General features: G+C 41.2%; 1 protein-coding gene across 1 annotated transcript in view; it reads right to left on the minus strand.

Moving 5' to 3' along the window:
• The window catches only part of PRRG1 (proline rich and Gla domain 1), a 222,081-nt gene that overhangs the window by 40,635 nt on the left and 153,564 nt on the right, over positions 1–27,882 (minus strand). The window contains exon 3 of the mRNA XM_081115421.1: positions 27,702–27,862. Coding sequence (XP_080971547.1) covers positions 27,702–27,862 — 161 coding nt within the window. The remainder of the gene's footprint in view (positions 1–27,701; positions 27,863–27,882) is intronic.

Here is a 27,882-nt window from a genome sequence, read left to right on the forward strand (position 1 = left end):
ATCCTAAATTGGCGAAGGAGACTCAGCTGGTGAGACAGTTTACAACCGGGAAAGGCAGAGGATCCCTGGAGAAAGCCCAAGGCACGGGAACCACACAAGCAGCAGACACGTGATCAGCCTGCTCCTATCCAAGGAGCAGCAGCCCCTCGACCCAGCCTAAGAGCAGCAGTCTCACATAATGTGCCTCTGTCCAAGGAGCAGCAGCTGTGTGAGTGGCCTGTTTACCCATCCGAGGAGAAGCAACCACGCGAGCAGCCCACCCCATCTGAGGAGCAGGAGCCCCACGAGCAGCCCACCCACAATTGAGGAGTGGCAGCCCCACGCAGCCTTGCACCATCTGAGGAGCATCAGCTATGTGAGGTGAGCAGCCCACCCCCGTTCAAGGTCAAGCAGTGCCACAAGCAGCCTGCCCCCATTCAAGGAGTAGCAGCCACCCGTGCAGACCGCCCAAGTCCAAAGAATGGCAACTCTGAGCAGTCCACATTGGTCTAAGGAGCCTGCACCTGTCCGACAAGCAGAAGCTAGGTGAGTGGCCCACCCCCGTCTGAGGAGCAACAGCCCTGCAAACAACCTTCCCCTATACAAGAAGTGGCAGCCTTAAGAGCAGCCCGCACCATCTGAGGAACAGAAGCAGCGTGCAGCCAGCCCTGTTCCAAAGAGCAGCAGGCACGTGAGCAGTCTGCCCCCATCAGAAGAGCAGCAACCACATGGGCAGCCCACCCCCATCCAAGAAGCAGCAGCTGCATGCAGCCCACCCACATCTGAGGAGCAGCAGCCTCATCATCAGCCCACCCCCATCCAAGGAAAACCAGCTTTGTGAGCATCCTCCACCACCAGTCAGAGGAGACACCACTGCTGTGAACAGCACCTACCAGAGGAGCCACTGCCAACTGAGGAGCAGCCGCTTTTGTGACTGCCCGAAGAGCAACCTCAGCCTGAGGAGCCACTGCCACCCAAGGAGCGCTCCTGCATGACTCGACATCTAGATCACTCGATGAGAACAAAAATGGGTAGACAAAGAAACCCACAAGAGAAGGGAGGCATCACCAGCAAAACAGCTAGGTGAAAAAGAGGGATGCAATATGTCAGAAAAAGAATTCAAAATAAGGGTCATACAGTTCAGAAACCAGTGTGAGGAAAAACTCAACAACTAATGTCAGAATCAAGAAGAAATGGATGAAAAAATCAATAACTTATGTAAGAATCAAGAAGAAATGAAGAGTGATAAAGCTGCAATAAAAAACACCATGTAAAGTTTCAACAGTAGAGTAGGAGATGTGGAGGACCAAATTAGCAAATTAGAAGACAGGAAAGCAAACTGAACTGCAATTGGAGAAAAAAAAATAAAGGACAGGAGAAGAGCATATGGGAGCTATTGGACAACATCAAATGAAGCAACATACGAATAAAAGGGGTGCCAGAACAACAGGAAGAGGAACAAGGCTTAGAAAACCAATTTGAAGATATAATGTCAGAAAACTTCCTGAGGTGGGGAAGAAAAAAGTCACACAAGCAGAGTCCCAAAAAAGATGAACCCAAAAAGACCCACACCAAGACACATCATAATTACCATGGCAAATATTCAGAAGAGAGAATCTTAAAGGCTGCAAGAGAGAGACAGAAAGTTACATACAAGGGATCTCCCATGAGATAATCAAATGATTTCTCAACAGAAACACAACAGGCCAGAAAAGAATGGAAGGGAATTTACAAAGTGATGCAAAGCAAGGGACTGAATCCAAGAATATTCTATCCAGCAAGGCTATCATACAAAATTGAAGGGGAAATAAGGAGCTTCACAGACAAAAAAAAAAGGCTAAGGGAGTTTATCACCACCAAGCCAGCAATGCAAGAAATGCTAAAGGGACTGGTGTAAAAAGAGAAAATAAAAAGGTAAGAAAGAACACTGGCACAAAAAATAAAAATGACTACAAACAAGTACCTTTCAATGATAACTTTAAACATAAATGGACTGATTGCTCCAATCAAAAGACATTGAGTGGATGAATGGATGAGAAAACATGACCCACTTATATGCTGTCTACAAGAGACCCACCTCAGAAGAAGGGACTCACAGAGACTGAAAGTGAAGGGATTGAAAAATATCTTTCAGGCAAATGGAAATGAAAAAAAAAAAAGCAGGGATAGCAATACTTATATTTGACAAAATAGAACTCAAAGTGAAGGCCTTAACAAGAGATAACAAAGACCACTTCATAATGCCAAAAGGACTGATGCAGCAAGAGGACATAACCCTGATAAAAATATATGAACCCAATGAAGGAGCACCAAAATACAATAAATAAATGAATAAATAAATAAATACATAGATAAAAAACAAACAAAGAAACAAAAACTCCTGGAAGATATCAAGGGAGATATCGACAACAATACAATCATAGTAACGGACTTTAATACACCACTGACATCACTGGATAAATTCTCTAGACAAAAAAATCAGCAAAGAAACAGCAATCCTAAATGACTCACTAGATTAGATGGACTTAATTGACATTAAGTCATTTCACCCCAATGCGACGGAATATACGTTCTTCTCAAGGGCACATGGGGAATTTTCAAAAGTAGACCATATATTGGGTTATAAGCAAAGTCTCCCCAAATACAAGAAGACTGAAATCATATCAAGCATTTTCTCAGACCACAATGGCATAATATTAGAAATAAACTATAATAAAAGCAATCCAAAAAATTCAAACATTTGGAAGCTGAATAGCATGCCATTAATCAATGATTGGTTTACCAAGGAGATCAAAGAGGAAATTAAAAACATCCTGGAAACTAATGACAATGAAAACACAACAATCCAAAGTCTATGGGACACAATGAAAGCAGTCCTAAGAGGGAAGTTCATAGCTCTACAGGCCAACCTCAAAAAAATAAGAAAAAATGGTAGTAAATCATCTAACCCTACAACTCCAAGAATTAGAAAGAGAGCGACAAGGAAAGCCCAGAGAGAGCAGAAGGAAGGAGATAATAAAGATCAGAGCAGAAATAAATGACATAGAGACCAAAAAATACAATACAAAAGATCAATGAAACCAAGAGCTAGTTCTTTGAAAGGATAAATGAGATTGATGAACCTCTAGCCAAGCTCACCAAGAAGCAAAGAGAGAGGACCCAAATAAACAAAATCAGAAATGAAAGAGGTGAAATAACAATAGACAACACAGAAATACAAATAATTGTTAAAAAATATTATGGACAACTCTATTCTAGCAAACTAAACAACCTGGAGGAAATGGACATATTCCTAGAAAAATGCAACCTTCCAAAATTCAATCAGGAAGATTCTAAAAATCTCAATAGTCCAATATCTATGGAAGAAATTTAAGCAGTCATCAAGAAGCTTGCAGCAAACAAAAGCTGGGGGCCAGACGCCTTCATAGGGGAGTTTTACCAAACAATCAAGGAAGAACTAAAACTTATACTCCTCAGATTATTCCAAAAAATTCAAGAGGAAGAAACACTTCCAAGCTCATTCTATGAATCCAGCATCATCCTAATACCAAAACCAGATAAAGACAACACAATGAAAGAGAAATACAGGCCAATATCCCTTATGAAAATAGATGCTAAAATCCTCAACAAAATTCTAGCAAATCAGATCCAGCAGTACATCAGAAGGATCATATACCATGACCAAGTAGGATTTATCCTGGAGATACAAGGATGGTACAATATCCGCAAATCAATAAACATGATGCATCACATAAACAAATTGAGAGATAAAAATCACAGTCATATCAATTGATGCAGAAAAAGCATTTGACAAAATCCAACACCCTTTCTTGATAACTTCTCTCAGTAAGGTAGGAATAGAAGGATCATACCTCAACATAATAAAAGCCATATATGACAAACGCACAACCAACATCATACTCAATGGGCAAAAACTAAAACCATTTGCCCTAAGAACAGGAACAAAACAGGAATGCCCACTCTCATCACTACTGTTTGACATAGTACTGGAAGTACTAGTCATTGCTATCAGACAAGAAGAAGAAATAAAAGCCATTCAAATTGGAACATAGAAGTAAAACTGTCTTTATTCACAATGACATGATACTGTGCATAAAAAACCTGAAAGACTCTATCAAAAATTACCAGATTTAATAGATGAATTCGGCAATGTAGCAGGATACAAAATTAACGCCAAGAAATTTATGGTATTTCTATACACCAATAATGAACTTACAGAAAGAGCGACTAAAAAAGCAATCCCATTTACCATCGCACCAAAAAAATTAAAATACCTAGGAATAAACTTAATGAAGGCGGTAAAAGAGCTATATGTGGAAAACTACAAGACACTAAAAAAAAGACATAGAGGAAGACAGAAGAACATACCGTGTTCATGGACTGGTAGAATCAAAATCATCAAAATTTACATAATACTCAAAGCAATGTATAGATTCAATGCACTCCCTATGAAAATACCAGTGGAATATTTCACAGACCTAGAACTAACTTTCCAAAAATTCATCTGAAATAAAAAAGTGCCTGAATAGCTGCAGCAATCCTGAGAAAGAAGAACAAAGTAGGTGGGATCTCAATACCTGATATCAGGCTGTATTACAAAGCCAATCTTCTCAAAACAGCCTGGTACTGGTGCAAGAACAGATATATAGATCAATGGAATAGAATAGAGAACCCAGAAATCGACCCAAACCAGTATGCTCAATTAATATTCAACGAAAGAGGCATGAACATAGAATGGAGTCAAGACAGTCCCTTTAAGAAATGGTGTTGGGAAAATTGGACAGATACATGAAAAAAATGAAACTAGACCACCAACTTACACCATACACAAAAGTAAACTCAAAATGGATAAAGGACTTAAACATAAGACGAGAAACCATAAAAACACTAGAGGAATCCACAGGCAGCAAAATCTCGGACACATGCCAGCAATTTCTTTACTGATACAGCTCCTAGGACAATGGAAAATAAGGAAAAACTAAACAAATGGGACTACATCAAAATAAAAAGCTTTTACACAGCAAAATAAACCATAAGCAAAACAACAACAAAAAAGCCCACTGCATGGAAGAACATATTTACAAATATTATCGCCAATAAGGGTATAATCTGCAAAATTTACAAGAAGATAAACAATCTAATCATAAAATAGGTAAAGGACCTAAATAGAAACTTTTTGAAAGAAGATATACAGAAGACCAAGAGACATATGAAAAAATCTTCAAAGTCACTAATCATCAGAGAGATGCAAATCAAAACAACAATGAAGTACCCTCTCACAATTGTCAGATTGGCTATTATCAACAAATTAACAAACAAAAAAATGATGGCAATGATGTAGAGAAAAAGCAACCCTTGTGCAGTGCTGGTGGGACTGTTGAATGGTTCACCCACTGTGGAAAATAGTATGGCGTTTCCCCAAAAAATTAAAAATGGAACTCCCATTTTACCCAGTAATCCCACTTCTAGGAATATATCCCAGGAAATCAGAAACACCAATCAGAAAGGATATATACAGCCCTATGTTCATAGGAGAAATATATATATATATATTATCAGGGGTAGTGACGACCAAAACAACCAAATGACAGGTCAACATGAGGTGGCATTGCTTAGCGAGTGGGCTGAACTGCTGACCTCTCGGTCCCTCCCCAGCTCCTGCAGGCGGCGGCTCGCTCTGGCCTCTAGCAGGTGGCAGAGTCTCCCTCCTGCCTCCCGCGGGCAGCCTCCCTTCTCACATTGGCACTGGGGGTTCCGTCCCACCTCACGCAGGCAGTGGCAGCTTGCACAGGTGCAGGCAGAAGAGGACTGGTTAAAGGGACTTCCTGCCTCTCGCGGGCGCCGGGGGCTCCTTCCTGCCTCCTGAGGGCTGCAGTGGCTCACTCTGCCTCCCACAGTTGCAGGTGGCTTGCTCTAGCCTCAGGCAGTCGGGGCAGCTCCTACCCACCTCTAATGAACTGTCACTGCCCACTGTAGCCAGTGAACAAGCCTGATCAGGGGGTGGGGCCGGCCAACCTCGTGGCCCCTCCCCCTGCCAGACTGCCCTTGATTGTACTCTCCCGTCCTGGTCAATAGGAGGCCACACAGAGCCTGGACCAGGGGTGGGCAAACTTTTTGACTCGAGGGCCACAATGGGTTCTTAAACTGGACCGGAGGGCCGGAACTAAAGCATGGATGGAGTGTTTGTGTGAACTAATATAAATTCAAAGTAAACATCATTACATAAAAGGTTCCGGTCTTTTTTATTTTTAGTTTTATTCATTTCAAAGGGGCCGGATCCGGCCCGCGGGCCGTAGTTTGCCCACGGCTGGCCTGGACCCTTCCTGGCAGCCCCAAGTCCCTGGGGTTGAGAATTCTATTGGCCCAGTCCAGAGAGTAGAGGTGCCTGACAGGAAGGGACAGGGACCACACGCCTCCAGGGAGCACCGCAGAGTTGGCATGGAGAGGGTCTGCAGAGGGGGTAGGAGGTGAAGCCAGAAGACATCAGGCCAGAATCCAGCCCTTCCCCTGAGCAGGTCCTCAACCCAGAGCCCCAGCCCAAATTGGAAGCACCCAAGGGAGGCTTCAGGAAGCTCTACACAGAGCTGCGCTTTGAGAACGAGAGACTTCGTGAGGCTCTGACCTAGACCATGCTGTGGCTGGCTCAGCTCAAGGTGGAGTTGGAGTGTGCCATGCAGAGGCAGGAGCGCTTTTCAGAGAGGCCGGCCCTCCTGGAGCTGGAGAGATTTGAGCGCAGGGCCCTGGAGCACAAGGTCACTGAGATGAAAGAGGAGCTGAAGGGCCTGTCTTACCTCCAGGGTGACAACCAGTGCCTCAAGGATGAGAACGCGGCCCTGATCTGCGTCATCAGCAAACTGTCAGAGGACTTGCCCCAGCACCCGCATTTACAGAGCCGCTTCTGCTACACGCACCCCTTCCCCTGTGTGAACATGAATGACAGGGCTGCTGGGAAGTCTCTGCGAAGCCATAGTGTTATAGTAATAAGTTTAGTTAGTATAAGATAGCATAATTAAATTTCATTTTTTTATTAGAGTGAATTTTAAACTTTACTTAGAAGAGGAACCTAATTTGTATGTGTGTGTGTGTGTGTGTGTGTGTGTGTGTGAGACCCTGATAAATAACTTGTAATGCCCTGCATGTTAACTCCTGACAAATAACTTGTAACTCCTGATCAACAACTCCCTGCATGTTAACTCCTGATAAGTACCTTGTAACCCCCCTGCGTGTGTATCCTGATAAGCCCAGAAGGCCACTGGAGCACACTGATATGAGACACTGAAGAAGCCTGTTATAAGTAATAAGTTTAGTTAGCATAAGGAGACCCCATTTTATTCTTAGACCAAAACTTGTAAACAACTCCAAAATAAGATGTGTGTGTGTGTGATTGATAAGCTTTGGACATGTACACAACTTTCCTGCCTGAGTGTATACCTAGATAACAGGGCGGCACCCGTATATGGCACCCAATAGGAGACACTGAAGATGCCCAGCTTTAAGGATTTAAGGAGAGCAAATCTGCTGCGGTTCAGACACCTGTCTGACCTCCACAGACAAGACGTTCTCCTCCCCCCTGGAAACTGCCAAACTGCCAAACTGCCATTCCTGCTCTGCCTTTGAGCCCAGACTGTTAAGAGGTCTCTCTTCAAGTCAAGAGACCGAGCTCCTTGCCGCGGCTTATTTGATGACCTCCGTGTGTCTCTGTCAGCGAGTGTCTCCGGGTGGCCTGCCAAGGACTGAAACCCATCAGCTCTCTGGTAATTAAACCTGTGTGATTTCTTGCATTGTTTGTTCCCTGTGTCTTCTCTCTTCTTAGTTTTTGGTTAAGCTCGGCCATATTAATTAATAGTAAGTACCCTTTGACGTCTGTATTGGTATATCCAAATGAGGCGCCTTGGGTCACCTGTGCATAAGTTCCCAAGAAGTGGAAGACATAGCCTCCTCTCTGGACCTCCAGGCTGGGAGGGGAGGACAGAGCCCCCAGGAGCTAAGGAGGCCAACTGAGGCCAGGATGGAGAGGGGAGGCTGAGCCAGGTAGGGGGACCAGGGCTACAGGCAAGACCAGGAAGGAACTGAGGACCAGGAAGTGCCAGGAGCAGTAGCCAGGACCAGAGTGGTCACCTGGAGATACCCTCTCAGATGTGCTGCCACCGGTCACCCCTCCTGCCCCTGGGCAGGGATCTGAGAATGTGCCAAGCATCCCACTGACCTGGGCCAGGTGGGCCTGTATATAGGGTCCATGTGCAATAGGGAGGGATGTCTTCTATTTTTTCCTGCCCTCTTCCTGACACTGGAGGAGAATGTATTTTTGAGCACAGCGGGGTGGTCGGCGGGGCTGTGAGTAGTGGTGGGCTACTGCACGCGTAATTTTGTGTGCTAGGGCCCTAGTTTATAATAGCTAAGATTTGGAAACAGACCAAGTGAACATCAGCATATGAGTGGCTTAAAAAATGGTGGTACATCTACACAATGAAATACTATGCTACTCTAAAAGAGAAGGAACTCTTACCATTCTCAACAGCACAGATGGACATAGAGAGCATTATACTAAGTGAAATAAGACAGTTGGAGAAAGATAAATATCATATGATCTCACTCATTTGTGGAATATAATGAACAACATAAACTAATGGAAAAAAAATAGATCCAGAGAAAGAGTAGCATTGAGCAGACTCTCAAACCTCAGAGAGAAGGCAGGGGACGGTGGGGAAGTGGGTAAGACATCAACCAAAGGACTTCTATGCATTCACATAAACAATGAGCACAGATTCTAGGGGTGTGAGGGCATGTGCTGTGGGGTGAAAGTGGTTGGGAAGAGGTCAATGGTGGAAAAAGAAGACATATGTAATAGTTATAATCAATAAAGAATAAATAAAAATAATTGTATTTTTAAAATATTATGTATTTTATTTTTATTGTTATTTTATGTACTTTTTTCATAATTTTCTTCCTTGCTTCTCCAGTTTTCATCCTATTTTTCTTCTCTTTTTCCCACTTTAATTTTTCTCTTGCCTTTCTTTTTACCCTTTTTAAAAATTGATGTTCTTTATATGATTCATCGATGTATTATTATCGTAGTCTCTGTGGGCTTACTAAGTGTATCAGTTAATAATGTGGATTTTGTAATCAAAGAAAACATGATAATTTCAAGAGAAACATCAAAAGTGTTGTGTTCAAAGTAATGTCCATTGCTAGCTACACATTTCCCCCATCTTTCAGGTAATTTGTGGATACCGTCCCAATAGAACTTTTCTTGTTTTGAGGCAAACCATTCAGAGACCCAATTTTCCACTTCTTTGTATGTTTTGAAGTGCTGTTGAGAAAGTCCATGTGCCTTCAATCGGAACAAGTGGTAATCTGAAGGAGCAATGTCTGGTGAATATGGTGGGTGGGTTAATACTTCGCAGGCAAGATCTTTTAATGTGTCTTTAACTGGTTTTGAAGTGTGTGATGGTGCGTCATCATGAAGCAAAATTACTTTGCTGTGTCTTATGGCTCATTCCGATCATTTCACGATCAAAGTGTGGTTCAAATTGATTATTTGTTGTCAGTAGCAATTAGTATTAACAGTTTCAGCTTGTTTTAGAAGCTCATAATACACCACACATTCCTGATCCCACCAAACGCAGAGCATTGTCTTCTTTCCGAAGCAATTTGGCCTTGCAGTCAATGTTGATGGTTGACCTGGATCAACCCATGATTTTGTGCATTTGGGATTCTCAAAATAAATCCACATTTCATCACTAGTCACAATTCGATGCAAAAAAGACTTTCTTTCATGCCACTGAAGCAACATTTGCTGATGACTTTTCGGTTTTCCATTTGTCTTTCATTCAGTTGACATGGCACCAATTTTCCTTCCTTTAAAATCATTCCCATTGCTTGTAAATGATTGGAAATTGATTGCTGAGCAACATTTAATCTCTCTGCAAGTTGTTTTTGAGTTTCACATGTATCTTCATCCAATAATGCTTGTAACTTTTTCAGTTGACTTGGACGTTCTTTGTCTTTCACATCGAAATCGTCACTTTTAAAGTGTTTAAACCAGAGTTCACAAGTATCTTGAGATGGAGCATGTTCACCATAAGCTTCCCAAAGTATTCAGCAGCACTTTTCTTCAAAATAAAGTAATGAATTAAAACTTCCCGCAAATGCTTTTTTTTTTTTTTTTGGCATGAAATTCAACATTTTGAAGTGTAAAAATATCTGTGATGTTAACACCTTCAAAGACTTTGACATATGAAGTTTTGAAGCTTGCTGTCAATACAACAAAATAGCATACATTTCAAATCACATATATATCAACATATGTGTAACTACTGAAAAAAATCCATCTATTGAAAAAAATCTGTATTATTAACCGGTACACCTAGTAATTCATATATCTAAATACTTCTTCCCTGCTCCTTCTCCATTCTCTCTTCTCTTTCTGAGCTACTCAAATTTTTTACTTCTTTTTCCTCTCCTCGCTTGTTATTTTCTTCCCTTAATTTTTTAATTAGTTGCAGTTGTTAAATTCAGGCCTATCTGCTCTCCCCTTTATTATTATTTTCAAAGAAACAAACAAACAAATAAATAAATAAATAAAATATTTTTCTTCTTATTCACTCATTCTCATTCTCTCTCCTCTGTACTAAACCGTGGTCCTTCCCTTATTCATCCAATTCCTTAACCTTATTTTCTATATTGAAGCTCTGCCTCTACAGATTCTGCACCCCTCCCCCCTCTTTCTGCTTTTTTATTTGTTTGTTTGTGCTTTTGGTTTATTTTTTTTGTTTTCTCCCCATGTATTTTCTTCCTTTTTTCTTTTCTTTTTTTCATTTCCTGCTATCATTTTTGCACTCTTTTCTCTCTCCTAATTCTCTTTCCCTAGTGATCACTTATATTGGGGCTATAGGTGTCTTGTGTACATTTTTGTTCTGTTCTTTTTGTGTTGTCATGTTGTGTTTTATTTTGTGCTGTTCGGAAAGCACCCCCACAGCAGTTGTCATGATGTGGTAGAGAGTGAGCTAAATAATCAGAGACCCTGAGAGGAGACTCCATCCACAAATGGGACAGTAACATTCAAGATCCAACTACATCAATAGAATACAAATATCTCAAGTAGGGACTATACGTAGAATTCCCAGCCCAGAAGACCTGATACATTGCCGGGAGCCAGTCCATCCTTGCTGTTTCAAGGGACCTGGCATATATGGCATATTGTTCTTAATATGTTTGCTCACCTTCTTGGCACTATGTGTTTTAACCAAGGTCTCTGAGAAAGGTTGTTTCCCCAGGTAGGGATTTTCCCCTGAAGTTAGGGAGGGAATAAAACCTCTTAACTAAGTGCCAGGCGGGTAATTAATCACTTTAACTACTAGCAATCATGCTTAAGCTACATAATCTTTACTCCCTGGAATGGAGATAAGAAACGCCCTAACCTTTGTAATAGAGATTGATAGGATTGAATCAACTGGTATAAATACAGATGTAACAAGACAGCAAGACACAGAACTTAGAACACAGAACTTAGAAGACAGAACCAAGAGAGACAGAACCAGGAGGCACAGAACCTACACAGAACGTTCTCTAGAGACAGAAGAACTTCGCTGGAGAGAACATGGCAAAAGATCCTGGACAGAAACTGGCCTCAGAACCTAGAGACAGAACCTAGCGAGAGAACATGGCAAAAGATCCTGGACTGAACCTGACTACAGAAATTGGCAAGAGAACCTGACTAGAACCTGGTGACTGAACCTGGACAGAACCTGGCTAGAGAACCTAGCGAGGGAACATGGCTACAGAACCTGGCTGGAGAATCTGGAGAACCTAGCAAGAGAACATGGACACAGAACCTGGCTGGAGATCCTAACCAGAACTTCACTGGAGATCCAGACCAGAACCTCTCTGGAGATCCAGACCAGAACTTGGCTGGAGAACCTGGCTGGAGAACCTAGCAAGAGAACATGGACACAGAACTTCGCTGGAGATCCAGACCAGAACTTGGCTGGAGATCCTGGTTAGAGATCCTGGCTAGGCTGCTGATCAACTGAACGCTGCCTCCTTGTCGTTCCTTCCTCGCCGACTCCATCCACGCCTTTGGGGACCCCTGGACCTGCTGGGGTTGGACCCCGGCACTGGCAAACATACATTCACCCAATAAAGGAGCATCCAAATACATAAATAAAATTCTGAAAGATAACAAAGGAGAGATCGACAGCAATACAACCATAGTAGGGGACTTTAATACTTCATTGGTATCACTGGATCATTCCTCTAGACAACAATTCAGGATAGAAATAGCAATCCTAAACAACTCACAAGATCAGATGAAATTAATTGACATCTTCAGAACATTTCATCCCAAAGCTACAGAATGTACATTCTTCTCAAGTGCACATGGGACATTTTCTAAGATAGACCAAGTATTAGGACACAGGGTAAGTCTATGCAAATTCAGAAAGATTGAAATCATATAAAGCATCTTCTCAGAACACAATGGCATAAAATTAGAAATTAACAACAATAAAAACAATCAGAAATAATCAAATACATGGAGGCTAAATAGCATGCTATTAAACAATAAATGTATTACCAAAGAAGTTAAAGAAGAATAAAAAACATTCTGGAAATAAATGAAAATGAAAACACAACAATCCAAAATCAAAGGGACACAATGAAAGGAGTTCTGAGAGTGAAGTTCATAGCACTACATGCCTAACTCAAAAAAACAAGGAAAACTTGCAATAAATTATCTAACCGTACATCTTAAATAACTAGAAAGAGAGCAACAAGAAAAGGCCAGCATAAGTAGATGGAAGGAAATAATAAAGATCAGAGCAGACATAAATAACATAGAGACAAAAAAAATACAAAAGATCAATAAAAATAAGAGCTTGTTCTTTAAAAGGCTAAACAAGACTAATCAACCTCTAGGCATCTTCACAAGAAACAAAGAGAGAGGACAAATAAAATCATGAGTATAAGAGATTAAGTAACAACCAACCCCACAGAAATACAAAGAATTGTAAAGAAATACTATAGACAACTCTATTCCAAAAAACGGGACAACCTAAACAACATGGACATATTCCTAGAGTAATACCACCTTTCAAAACTCAATGAGGAAGAATAAGAAACCTGAATAGGATGATAACTACCAATGAAATTGAAGCAGTAATAAAAAATCTTCCAGCAAATAAATCCCTGGTCCAAACGGCTTCATGGGAGGTTTACCAAATATTCAAAGAAGAACTAACATTGATCCTCCTCAGACTATTAAAAAAAAAATTGAAGAGAAAGGAACACTTCTATGCTCCTTCTAGGAAGCCAGTATTATTCTAATCCCAAACCCAGATAAAGACAATACAAAGAAAGAGAATTATAGGCCTATATGCTTGATGAATATAGATGCTAAAAATCCTCAATAAAATATAAGCAAATCTCATCCAGCAATACATTAAAAAGATCATACACCATGACCAAGTGGGATATATTCCAAGGATGCAAGACTGGTACAAAATCCGCAAATCAATAAATGTGATACATCACATAAACATATTGAAAGGCAAAAACCACATGATCATATGAATTGACACAGAAAAAGCATTTGAAAAAATCCAACACACTTTTTTTCTTAATAAAAACTCTCAGCAAAGTTGGAATAGAGGGATCATACCTCAACATAATAAAAGCCTTATATGACAAACCTACAGCCAACATCATACTAATTGGGAAAATACTAAAACCATTTCCCCTAAAAACAGAAACAAGACAGGGATGCTTACTTTCACCACTGCTGTTTGCATAGTATTGGAAGTCATGGCCATAGCGATCAGATAAGAAGAAGAAAAAAAAGGTTTCCAAATTGGAAAAGAAGAAGTAAAACTGTCATTATTCGCAGATGACATACTATTGTACATAGAAAATCCTAAAGACTCCATCAAAAAAATACTAGATTTAATAAATGAATTTGGCAATGTAGCAGGATACAAAATTAACTCCCAGAAATCTATGGCATTTATATACACCAATAATGTAAATAAAAAATTCTCTTTCATAGAAAGAGAAACAAAACAAAACAAAAAAATCCCATTTACCATTGCCACAAAAAAATTAAGAAACCTAGGCATAAACTTAACTACGGAGGTAAAAGACCTGTACAAGACAGAAAACTACAGGATGCCGAAAAAAGAGATAGAGAAAGACATAAACAAATGGAAGACTATACCATGTTCGTGGGTTGGTAGAATCAAAAATTATTAAAATATCCATACTACCCAAAGCAATCTATAGATTCAATGCAATCCTCGTTAAAATACCAACGCCATATTTCAGAGACTTAGAACAAACTCCTCCAAAATTTATAAGGAAAGAAAAAAAGACCCCGACTAGCCGCAGCAATTCTGAGAAATAAGAACAAAGTTGGCGGGATCACAATACCACATATCAAGCTTTATTACTAAGCCACTGGTCTCAAACCTGCCTGATAGTGGCACAAGAACAGACATATAGACCAATGGAACAGAACAGAGAACCCAGAAATCCACCCAAACCATTATGTTCAATTAATATTTGACAAAGGAGGCAAGAGCATACAGTAGAGTCAAGATAGTCTCTTCAATAAATGGTTTTGGGAAAATTAGACAGATACATGCAAAAAAATGAAGCTAGACCACAAAATTACACCATACACTAAAAAAAAACCTCAAAATGGATAAAAGAGTTAAACATAAGATGAGAAACCATAAAAATCTTAGAAGAATCCACAGGCAGCAAAATATCAGATATATATGATAGCAATATCTTTACTGATACATCTCCCAGGACAATAGAAACAAAGGAGAAAATAAACAAAAGGGACTACATCAAAATAAAAAGCTTCTGCACAACAAAAGAAACCATCAATAAAACAACAACAAAGCCCACTAAATGGGACAACATATTTGTCAATGTTACATTTGATAAGGATTTAATCTCCAAAATGTATAGGGAACTTATATAACTTAACAAAAGGAAGGTAAACAATCCAATCAAAAAATAAGCAGAAGTCCTAAATAGACACTTTACCAAAATAGACATACAGAAGGCCAAAAGACATATGAAAAAATGCTCAATGTCACTAATCATCAGAGAGATGCAAATCAAAACGACAACGAGGTACCCTCTCACACATGTCAGAATGGCTATCATCAACAAATGACAAGTGCTAGTGTGGATGTGGAGAAAAAGGAATCTGCGTACATGGCAGGTGGGAATGCAGACTGGTGCAGCCACTGTGGAAAACAGTATGGAGATTCCTAAAATAATTAAAAATGGAACTTCCTTTTGACCCAGTAATCCTACTCTTAGGAATATATCTCAAGAAATCAGAAACACCAATCAGAAAGAATATATACACCCCTAAGTTCATAGCATCACAATTTAGAATAGCTAAGATTTGGAAACAGACCAAGTGCCCATCAGCAGATGAGTGGATTAGAAAAGGGTGGTACAGCTATACAATGGAATACTACACTGCTGTAAAAAGGAAAGAACTTATAATTTGCAACTGCATGGACTGACCTGGAAAGCATTATGCTAAGCGGAATAAACCAGTCGTAGAAAGATAAATATCATATGATCTCACTCATTTGTGGAATATAATGAACAACATAAACTGATGAACAAAAATAGATCCAGTGACAGAGAAGCATCAGACCGCCAAACCTCAGAGGGGAAGCAGGGGACTAGGGGGGCGAGTAAGAGATCAACCAAAGGACTTGTATTCATGCATATAAGCATAACCAATGAACACTGACAGGAGGGGGGTGAGGGCCTGTGCCAGGTGGCAGGAGCAGGTAGGGAGAGGTCAATGGGGGGGAGGGGGGTGGGGAGGGAACAGAGACATATGTAATACTTTCAACAGTAAAGAATTAAAAAAAAAAACTTTTTATAGAACTAATTCTTTATCATCTCCTCTATCTCTTCAGACATTACTCTGAAATTATAATGAACCTCATCAGTTTATTTAACTTAAACATAGCTTCCTTGAAAATGATTTCACCATCAAACCAAACAAGTTCAAAATTGTGTAAAAGTTCAGATTGCCACTTCTCAGACAATAACAAGAAATCTCAGCCTACCTCTATATTTCTTTCTAATTGGACCAATTATACTGCAAATTCTAATAGGTTTTCTTCTTTTTAAGACATCCTGCCATATCTAAGTGTGTCAGCTACATGGCATGATACTCTTGAGTACTAGAGTAGGAATCAAAACCAGGAGTTTCAATTCCACTTGGGAATCAGTCATATCATTGGTTTTCTTGACACTCACAATATTTGTCTAAAGATGGAAGGAAAATAACCTGTTCTGCTTGTCCCAATTGTTGTTCTAAAGCATTTTAAAACAGTAAAAAGAATATAGCAATGAGTGGATGGGTACCAGCAACCAATTTTTCATTTTAATCATATCTGGACTTGAATAAGTATATTGTGATGTACCTTTATTAACAGCCTAATAAAAACCAGCATAAGAAATCTAGAAGTAAATTGATCTATTGTACAAACTTTGGCATAACCATCACAAGTTAAATTAGGAGGGAACTGTGTTCAATGCAGAGGAAGGGGAGGGAAAACACTGAATTAGGAGACTGGATCTCATTTCTGGCTGCACCAATCAGTAACTTGCTATGGGAAGATGAGCAAATGAAAGATTTCTCTGGGGCTGTTATTTGTAACATGAAGAGCTTGACCTATTTGGTTTTTCTGAACCCTTTCAATTATAAAGATGATTGCAGCCTATCCCATCAGTCTTTCTTCAACAATGAAATGGAAAGAAGAATTAGCCTTTAGTCTATTTATTATAAGCAGTGATTAGTATCAAATGTTAGCTTTGGAAATGAGATAATATCTTAACATTCAAATAATAATGCTATTTTATGCTATTAAAATTATGTTACTAGTGGTTCTCAACCTTCCTAATGCTGCGACCCTTTAATACAGTTCCTCATGTTGTGATGACCCCAACCATAAAATTATTTGCGTTGCTACTGCATAACTGTAATTTTGCTACTGTTATAAATCGTAAATATCTGATATGCTATATGTGTTTTCCAATGGTCGCGACCCACAGGTTGAGAACCGCTGCTCTAGAACATACAATTCAAGAAAAGGCAGAGCCTTCTTCACTCTGCTGGGTGCTGTATGACGTGTAATAGGGAAATGAATCCTGTTTCAGATTGATGGCATCCAAGACCTAGGGCTGATATCACAAAGTTCCAATTTCCTTTTCCACTGTTTTTATTGTACTTTGAAAGTGGCTAATCTGAATCTTATTTATATAGTTACTAATATTCCAACCATAAGAGCCATTCACAGTCAGAAGCTTTGCTCTGGGGGTACTATGCCCTAGCAGTGCGGGAAAGAACCAGTGACAACCCCCAATATTAAAGGAATCAGCAGCTACCCACTGTAATAGAAACTGATTTAAAGTACTGGTCCCAGATAGGAATCTCTGAGGAGTGTGTTAAGGGCCGCTGGCAAAAAAACACTTGGTTTAATTATGTCAGCTGAAACTCAGAGCTAAGGCAGAGCCACGCCCTGAGGGCGGACCCAGTCAAGAGATTGGACACCACTCAGTCTGACTTTCCCTCCCAGTGTTAAAGGGATGGTTCTCATGATGTAACCAGGAACTCAAGGCCCACCCAGATGTGATGTAACTTCCTGTAATTCGAGTATATAATAAACTCCTTTTTTAAATATTTAATTTCTTTATTGATTAAGGTATTACATATGTGACCTCATTCTCCCCATAAACCACCCCCCCCACTCATGCCCTCACCCCCCTGTTATCCGTGTCCATTGGTTGGGCTTATATGCATGCATACAAGTCCTTTGGTTGATCTCTCCCCCTTACCCACCGGTGCTGGCTCTCTCTGTCTGTCCTTCCACGAGAGGGCAGACGCACACCCAGCCCAAGCTTTTAATCTAATTTTGTGTCTGTCCTTTCATTTTTTCATTAATTCCAAAAGCACCTCCTAACTTATACGAACCATTTCATGTCTCTCTATGCGGGACGCGGAGAAGAGACCCCAGCCTGTCATAGGAATGGGTAGGGGTAGTGAGTGGTGGCTGTATTTTATCCAATATACCAAGAATTGAATAGCATACTGTTTTATACATTAAAAAAGGGAAGAAAAAACATGCTTCCAACTAATCCATGGCAGCGATGTATCTCAGAGAAGTTAAAATGTGAATAAATGATCAGAGAATCTATGAAATACTGTAATATATATTGGGTTTTGTCATCCACTTGCCTGAATATATTTATCAAAGTAGATACTTTTTGACTATTAATAATTGTCCCAGTAGTCTCCAGTATTATGTACAATGATAGAAAACATTACTAAAGGAAAAATGGGCATTTTCTGTTGGATAGTATGTCATTTAACAACACTTCAGCCTCTTCCTAGAATGGGTGGTTTCTGACATTTTTCTTCCTTCTGTTCCTTTTTTTTTTTTGGAGGCAGAGGTTTAGTGTATTAGGCTAAGGAATGTAATTCCTTGGGTTAACAGGTAAACAAATACCTGTTCTCTGAATTCATAGCTAATCCCCCTCTGAGCATGCTATGGGAGACATGTGACATCATTATTTCATAAAAAATAATAGATGCATTAAACATTTACCAAGCAAAGTTGCTAATCTAAGGACCTACTCAAATCCCATATTGAATGCGAAGGTTTTATTGTCATCAATCCCACAGACTAACTGCAGCTCACTATTGGGTATTATGAGCATTTCTAACAATGATAGTACTGCCTATCAAGTAGTCAAGCATCCCAAAGCAGCAGCACAGTAGCTTACAGGGCCACTAGGATCACTAATGCACATGCTAGGTTGGCTTGTCACATTTTTATAAATTCAAAGTTACTGTTTATACCTAAAACTTTGAACTACTGAGGGGATCTTCAATAAAGTCAGATGTAGGGTGCTGGCATTTCATTCCCTGAGTGGACATCCACTTAAGTAGTAGACTGGCTGATGTGCCTCACTCCTGATCCCTGTGTCCATATGAAGGTCAGGGTACATTTGAGGAAAAGTGAGGTAGAGACTGGGTTTAACACTGGAACAGATGCTTTCCAAGGATTAAAATGAGGTGGATACAGTGAAAAGCTTGAGCTCTGTTGCTGCTACTTTGCCCCACAGGGCTGTTTGCTAGGCAAAGGGCCCTCAAAACAAGGAAGTGAGGTGTGCATATCAGGATAGGAGCCTTCTGGGGAATAAGGCAAAAGAGGACCACATGAGTCATAACTCCTATTCTTGGAACTATCATGTTGTGGGAGGTTTCTTCTAGCACTCCTTGAATATGGTGTGCCTCCCACCCAACGTATAATTAATTATAGCCAAGAAGAGGCTATCGCAATACCAATTAAGTTAAAGACATCTGCCCCCTTTCCCTTTCCTTCCCTCCAGGTCCTCAAAATACCAGAGAAGAGAGAAATGGGAAAGGCAAGGGACAAAGAGCAAATCATGTCTCTCTCCTCACTCCACAATCATAAAGTCAAGCTTTTAGCAGAAGCTGGAGGAGCAGAAGAGGAAAATGTCAGCATAAAGCGAATACAACACTAAAGTTTTGAATGGAAGAGAATCGGTAGTTTTTATGCTCAAGGTGCCTACCTATAAAGGTAAGAGATCTGCCTGTCTCTAAGGGACATAAGTTTAGATTGTCACTGTAGAGTAGCTATACAAGGCAAGGTCTTTTTACATATGAGACTCGTGTCTTATGTGACCTGAAACTCTGGTGCAGTATTGCCATGAAATCCTTGGGATTCTACCAGGTCCATTAGAAGAACTCCTCTGGCAAATTAATTCTAACAAGGAGCACTGATTAATTCTGAAATTCTATATGTGTCTTCAGTGTAATCATGGTTAAACAGCAGCATATTTGGAGGTTAAACAGAACATCACTAACTAGACACTGTTGTTTATAACATGCAGATTTATATTAAAGCTATGGTACAAATTATTCTACAAGTGAAAAAAAAGGACCCATCAGTCCTATAGTACCCAGTCTCTGAGGGAATGTCTGAAAATGATGAACTGGCACTGGAAAAGGAAGCTGATGAGGTAACTTATCGTCAAGATTCACAGACTGCTGGCATGAGCAGGAGACACCCACACTGGAGCCAAGCCCACTTCTTTGGGAATATACAGGCTGAAACTCTCCATATTAAGTTACTATCATAACCTGAAAAGAATAACTGAGATTACATAGGACTTTTAATCTAAAAAAGAGCCCAGCTGACACAGAATAAAGTTCACCAATAATTTAAAAACAACACCAACAATATAATAAAAATTTTGACATAAATTATCATATAATGGACAAAGTGATACCTGCCTGTAGAAGTCAGACTTCCTCATCTCTCTAGTAGCTCATAATACCAACTGCATACAATAACATACTTTGGCCCCATTTAACTTATTCTCAAGAGATCCCCAAAAGAAATACAGAGAAAGCCTGTGGGAGCCCCAGGAAACCACCCTCATGTGGCTGAAGGGAAACTTCATATTTGGCTCCTCCCCCAGGAAGGTGTGGGATGGGTTTAGCAAAGGGAACATCTGGGAAGATTTGGATGGAAATGTATTGAGCATGGCTGGGAGATGGCTACAGGGCCACCCCATTCCTGCCCTCCATATGTCTATGCCCACCTCCTTTCCTTACTGAATTCCCTCATCCCTCAAAGGGCAAAGTTCTGAATTAGTGACTAGAGTGCCATCAATGGATCATGGGAAGCTAAGTGAAATAGGAGTTTCCCTAATAATCCTTAAGAATCTGAGTTTTTGCCTGTAAGAGCGATAAGTAATTTCCAGGAAACTAGTGATCAACTCTTAAATAACTAAGACATTGAGCATCTCTTGTAATCATTATCTCTACCCGCAGTTGCTGACATGCTAGTTCCTGCCATGGGCTGTGAACTCAGAGATTTCCAATGTAGCTTTATATAGAGGGGAACTGCATACCTCTTTCTTCAATTTCTCTTTTAAACAATTTCCACAATAAACAAATTTAAATGGCAGCATGAGAATGAGAGGTATTATCTAAAGAGGAATCTCTGGGCTTGGATCTAAAATCCTTGGACAAGGAGACTACAAAATGGCAGTGAAGTGAGTAGATGATAACCGGACACATTCCCAGAATCAAACTGGAAATACAAATAAATACAGAAGAACCACCCAAAATATCAACTGAGGACTAGCTGGAGAGAACCCTGATAACCAAGGATGGAAAGTGGAGACCATATAGAGATTCATAGGAAGTGCAGAGGCACGCGAAAGGGCTGGTCGGGCTCCCACAGACAGCAGCTGAAGTCCTGGAGGGATATCTACAAACATATTGCTACAAGAGATATCTGAGATTTGTTGCCTATGGTTTCTTCAAGGATTTTTATGGTTTCATGACTTACACTTAAGTATTTTATCCATTTTGAGTTTACAGCCCAAGTGCCCATCAGTAGATGGTGTATAAAAAGCTGTGGTACATTTACACCATGAATACTATGCAGTGGTAAAAAAAAGAAGGCTATCTTCCCCTATGAGACAACATGAAGGGAGCTGGAGAGTATTATGCTAAGTGAAATAAGCCAGTCAGAGAAAGACAGTAGCACATTATCTCACTTATATATGGAATCTAATGAACACAATAAATTGATAAACAAAATAGACCCAGAGACGTAGCAGCATGGAATAGACTACTGAATCTCAGAGGGTGGGTGGGTGGGAAGAGATCAAGCAAAGAACTCATATGCATATATTCATAATGCATGGACACAGACAATAGGGTGTTGAAGGCCTGGGGTGGGAGATGGGGGTGGGCTAGATGGAGTCAATGAGAGAAAAAAGGGAACATATGTAATACTTCCAACACAAAAGATTTAATTTTTAATTTTTTTTATAAAGAGTGGTTGCCAGAGATGGGGATGGGAGATGGGTAAAGGAGTCAAAAGGGACAGATGATTACTAGAATTAGTGTGGTGATCATAAAAATATTAAATAACACTATTGTACATGTGAAAATAATATAAGATTGTATAACAATTATACTTTAAAAAGAAATTTTAAAAAGGTACAAACTTTTAATTATAAAATAAATAAGTCATGGAGATATAATATACAGCACACTGACAGTGACTATCCTATCTAATAAAAGAGAAACATGGTAATTAGCTGTAACTTCGCTACCCTTCCCATTGGCTAATCAGGGCGATATGCAAATTAACTGCCAACCAAGATGGTGGCCGGCAGCCAGGCAAGTGACGGGAACAGGAGGCTTGCTTGTTCCAGTGACTGAGGAAGCCAAGGTTCCCCGCCTGCCGCTACTGGGCTCTGAGCTGCTCTCTAAGAAACATTGTTGCAAATATAGAAGCTAAACAAAACCCAGAAACCTGCTTTCAGCCGTCAGGAATCTCAGAGCTGGAGTCACAACAAAGTTTCAAATACAGAAGGTAAACAAAGCCCAGAAACCTGCTTTCAGCAGCCGAGGTCTCACAGCTAAAGCTGGCTCTCAGCTCCAGTGACAGCCATAGAAGGTAAATAAATCCCCCCCAAAAAAAAAAAAAGAAAAAAGGAGAGGTTGGGAGCTTCAGTCACCTGCCAGCCTGAAAACGGCCCTCAGCCCCTCACCCAGACTGGCCAGGCACCCCAGTAGGGACCTCCACCCTGAAGGGGGTGTGACCAGCTGCAAACAGCCATCATCCCCTCACCCAGGCTGGCCAGGCACCCCAGTGGGAACCCCCACCCTGAAGGGGGTGTGTCCAGATGCAAACAGCCATCATCCCCTCACCCAGGCTGGCCAAGCACCCAAGCGGGACCCACACCCTGATCCAGGACACCCTTCAGGGCAAACAAGCTGGCCCCAACCCGTGCACCAGGACTCTATCCTATATAGTAAAGGAGTAATATGCCTCCCAGCACCGGGATCAGCGGAGCTGCGAGGCCTCCTGAACCTGGGATCAGCAGAGCTGCGAGGCCTCTCGGCACTGGGATCAGCGGAGCCGCAAGGCCTCCTGGCACCAGGATCAGCAGAGCCTCCCATCATCGGGATCAGCGGAGCCATGAGGCCTCCCGGCCTGGGATCAGTGGAGCCACAAGGCCTCCCTAACCCAGGATCAGTGGAGCCATGAGGCCTCCTAGCACTGGGATCAGTGGAGCAGCGAGGCCTCACTGCCCCTGTGGCAAGCAGAGCCGCGAGGCCTCCCAGCACCAGTATCAGCAGAACAGCGAGGCCTCCTAGCACTGGGATCAGCAGAGCCACGAGGCCTCCTGGCCCCTGGAGCAGGGTGACAGGGGGCAGTGCCCAAACCCCGATTGCCCTGCGGCTCTGTGTGTGACAGGGGGTGGGGCCACAACCTCCCTATCCGCCCTGCTCTGTTCATGAAAGGGGAAGGCACCCCAACCCCCTGATCGGCCCTGCTCTGTGTGTGACAGGGTGCGGCGCCCCAACCCCCGCATGGGCCCTGCTCTGTGTGTAATGGGGTGGAGCTGCAACCTCCCCATCAGCCCTGCCCTGAGTGTGACAAGGGGGAGTGCCCCAACCCCCTGATCGGCCCTGCACTGTGGGTGACAGGGGGCGGTGCCCCAACCTCCCCATCAACCCTGCCTTGAGTGTGACAGGGGGCAGCACCCCAACCCCCCAATCGGCCCTACCCTGAGCGTAACTGAGGGTGGCATTGCAACCTCCTGATTGGCCCTGCTCTTGTGTGACAGGGTACAGAGCCCCAACCCCCCTGATAGGCCCTGCTCTGTTGCGTGACAGGGGGCAGCGCCCCAACACCCTGATCGGCCGACTCTGTATGTGACAGGGGTGGCACCACAACCCCCTGATCCACCCTGCTCTGTGTGTGACAGGGGGTGGCGCCACAACCTCCCCATCAAACCTGCCTTGAGTGTGACAGTGGGCAGCGCCCCAACCCCCCAATCGGCCCTACCCTGAGCATGACTGAGGGTGGCATTGCAACCTCCTGATCCGCCCTGCTCTGTGCATGACAGGGAGCAGCACCCCAACTCCCCAATCAGCCCTGCTCTGAGCCCGACCAGGAGCTGTGGGGCAGGCACCTAGGGATTGGACCTGCCCTCTGCCACCCGGGAGTGGGCCTAAGCCAGCAGGCCGTTATCTCCCTAGGGGTCCCAGACTGTGAGAGGACACAAGTGGGGCTGAGGGACACCTCCCCCGCCAGTGCACAAATTTTTGTGCACCGGGCCTCTAGTAATTAATAATACTGTATTGCATATTTGAAAGTTACTAAGAAAGTAGATCTTAAAATTTCTCATCATGAAAAAAAGAATACAAATTGTGTGATGATAGATGTTAACTAAACTTATTGAGGCAATAATTTTACAACATATACATATGTCAAATCATTATGTTGTGCACCTAAAGCTAATATAATGTTGTACATTAATTATATCCCAATTTTAAAAATCAATGTTAAAAAAGAAAATAAGTGAAAGACATAAAGGGAGATTTCACAAAAGGGAATATACAAATATGAAATAAGCACATGAAAAGTTGTTTGACATAATTATCCATTAAGGAAATAGAAATTAAAATGTGATATCCCTACACACCTATCAGAATGACTCAAACAAAACATAGTAACACCACCAAGTGCTGGCGAGTGTGCAGATTACTCAACCACTGCTACAGGAAATGTAAAATGGAAATATGTACAATGAAAAATTAGTTTGCAGTGTCCTAAAGAAGTACATATATATTTATCATACAACCCAACAACTTTACAACCCCAGAGAAAAAAACAACTTATGTCCATATGGAAGCTTGTACATAAATATTTATAGCAGCTTTATTTGTAACAGCCCCAAACTCGAAACAACCCAGATGTCCCTGAAGGAGTGAATAATTTTTTTTTTTTTTTAAAAATGTGATACATCCATACCATAGAATACTACTCAGAAATGAAAAAAATGAACTACTGATATACACAACAACTTGGATGAATCTCAAGAGCATAATGCTGAGTGTAAAGAGCCAATATCAAAAGGTTTCATATTATATGATTCCATTTATAAAACATTCTTGCAGTGACAGAATTACAGAGGTAAGGAAACAAATTAGTGATTACAAAAAGTTAGAGATGGTGGGTTGGGGAAGGGGGAGGTATGACTATTAAGAAAGAATTTTGTAAAACTGATGAACAAAAATAGAATCAGAGTCACAGAAGTATCTAACAGACTGTCCAACCTATGAGGGAAGTAAGGGGGCGAGGGGTAAGAGATCAACTAAAGGACTTGTATGCATGCATATGAGCATAACCAATGGACACAGACAGTAGGGAAATGAGGGCATGTGCTGGGGGGTGGGGGCGACCTGGGAGAGGTCAATGGGGGAAAAAGGAGACTTATGTAATACTTTAAACAATAAAGAATTAAAAAAATAATTTTGTGGTAGTGAAAAAATTCTGCATCTTTATTACTACTGGTGATTATAGGATATACACACGTGATAATATGACATAGAATTATACACAGAGTGTGTACCAATGTCAGTTTCCTTTTTTGATATCCTATATAATAAAAGGCTAATATGCAAATCGACTGAATGATAGAACTACCGGTCGCTATGATACGCATTGACCACCAGGGGGCAGACACTCAATGCAGAACCTGCCCCCTGGTGGTCAATTCACTTCCACAGGGGGAGCACCACTCAGCCAGAAGTTGGGCTCACAGCTGGTGAGCGCAGCGGCAGTGACGGGAGCCTCTCCCACCTCCAAGGCAGTCGGACATCCCCTGAGGTGTCCTGGACTGTGAGAGGGCACAGGCTGGGCTGAGGGACCCTCCACTTCAGTGCATGAATGTCACTCACGGGGCCTCTAGCTGTACTATAATTATGTAAGATGTAACCATTGGGGGGAACTGGGTAAAGGTTATAAGGAGACTCTCTGTATTTTCTATGGATCCATAATAATCTCCAAATAAAAGGTTTAACAACAAATAATGCATCCTTGAAAGTATAACTTAGACTTAGAGCATGAGATTTCTTAGAACTCAAGTCAAAATAAATACATCGTTCATTAATTAAAAATTAATGGCCTAGTATATAAGTGTTCATAGCAGCTTTATTTGTAATAACCCCAAACTGGAAACAACCCCAATGTCTAAAAAACGAATGAACTATTGGTACATGTAGTATGGATGTATCCGAACATAGTAATGCTGAGTGAAAGTAGTCAGACAAAAGAGTACATAATGTATGACTTCATTTATAGAAAATTCTAGAAAATATAAATGAATCAATAGTGACAGAAATCAGATCAATCATTGTCTGGGGGTGCTGTTTGTGGAGACAGGTGAGAAGAAGGAATTATATGGAGCAAGAACGAATTTTTGGGGATGATGAATTTGTTTACTATCTTGATTGTGGTGATGGTTTCATATACACTGAGTGGCCAGATTATTATGACCACCTGACGTTTGTAGGCAAATTAGGTACAATTTTGCGCTGAAGTTGCTTGAGGGCCAGACCATTATAAATAGGAAAGCATGTTGTTTACCACGACAGTAGAAGTGATTTTTTTCTGAAGATATGGGTAAACAATGCAATTTAACAGCCTTTGAACGTGGGATATATATTATTATGAGTGGCCAGATTATTATGACCACCTGATGTTTGTAGGCAAATTAGCCATACACTGCATCGTATGGGATATGGAAGATGAAGGCCTGTTTGAACACCTTTGCTGTCTGCAGTTACTAAAATAAAATGCCTCCAATTCTCACAGGAACATAACGATTGGACAGTCAAGCATTGGAAAAAAGTCATGTGGTCCAATGAATTACATTTCCAGTTGCATCATGCAGATGGCAGAGTGAGAATTTGGCAGAAACAGCATGAAAGCATGCACCCCACATGCATGAGTACAACCCTTCAAGCTGGTGGGAGCAGTGTTATGGTTTGGGGCATGTTTTCCTGGCATGATTTGGGCCTTTTAATTTGTGTGGAACAACATCTGAATAGCACAACATACCTAAGTATCATTGCTGATCAAATTCATCCTATCATGTTGATGTTGTATCCCAATGGAGATGGCTTCTTCCAACAAGACAATGCGCCATGCCACGGTGCTCGTATTGTGCAGGAGTGGTTTCAAGAATATGAGGGAGACTTTACCTTGCTTAGGTGGCTCCCACAATCACCAGATCTCAATCCAATTGAGCATTGTGCGACAAAGTTAAAAGAGCCATCAGGCAGCTGGTTCCACAACCATCAAATCTCACAGAACTGGACAGTGCTACTCATCAGGCATGGTGTCAGATTCCTCGAATCACCTTTCAACATCTCGTGGAGTCAATGCCAAAAAGAATCACCTCAGTATTGAAGGCAAAAGGTGGCCCAACGAAGTACTGATTGGGTAGTCATAATAATATGGCCACTCACGTTCAAATATATCCTATGTTCAAAGGCTGTTAAATCACGTTGTTTACCCATGTCTTCAGAAAATAATCACTTCTACTGTCATGGAAAACAACCTGCTTCTCTATTTATAATGGTCTGGCCCTCTAGCAACTTCAGCGTGAAATTATAGCTAATTTGCCTACAAACGTCAGAAGGTCATAATAATCTGGCAACTCAGTGCATATCCAATATATGCAGATTTCAAACATATATCACAAAGGTAGGCAAATCTGTGAAAAAAAATTTTAAATGACAACATACTTACAGTTTTTTCATTATTTTCAAAAGCTTCTCTTGCTTCTTCAAATGTGCAGAATTCTTCTTTGCATTCACGCTCAATATTTCCCTGTCTTATTTCTTCAAAAAGTCCATTAGCTCTTGGGTAGCGTTTTAGTACCGTATTTGCTTTTCCTCCCGTGAGGAAAACTAAAAAGAGATACAATAAT

This window comes from Myotis nattereri, assembly GCF_964212035.1.
Source record: "Myotis nattereri genome assembly, chromosome: X".
In the NCBI taxonomy this organism is placed as follows: Eukaryota; Metazoa; Chordata; class Mammalia; order Chiroptera; family Vespertilionidae; genus Myotis; species Myotis nattereri.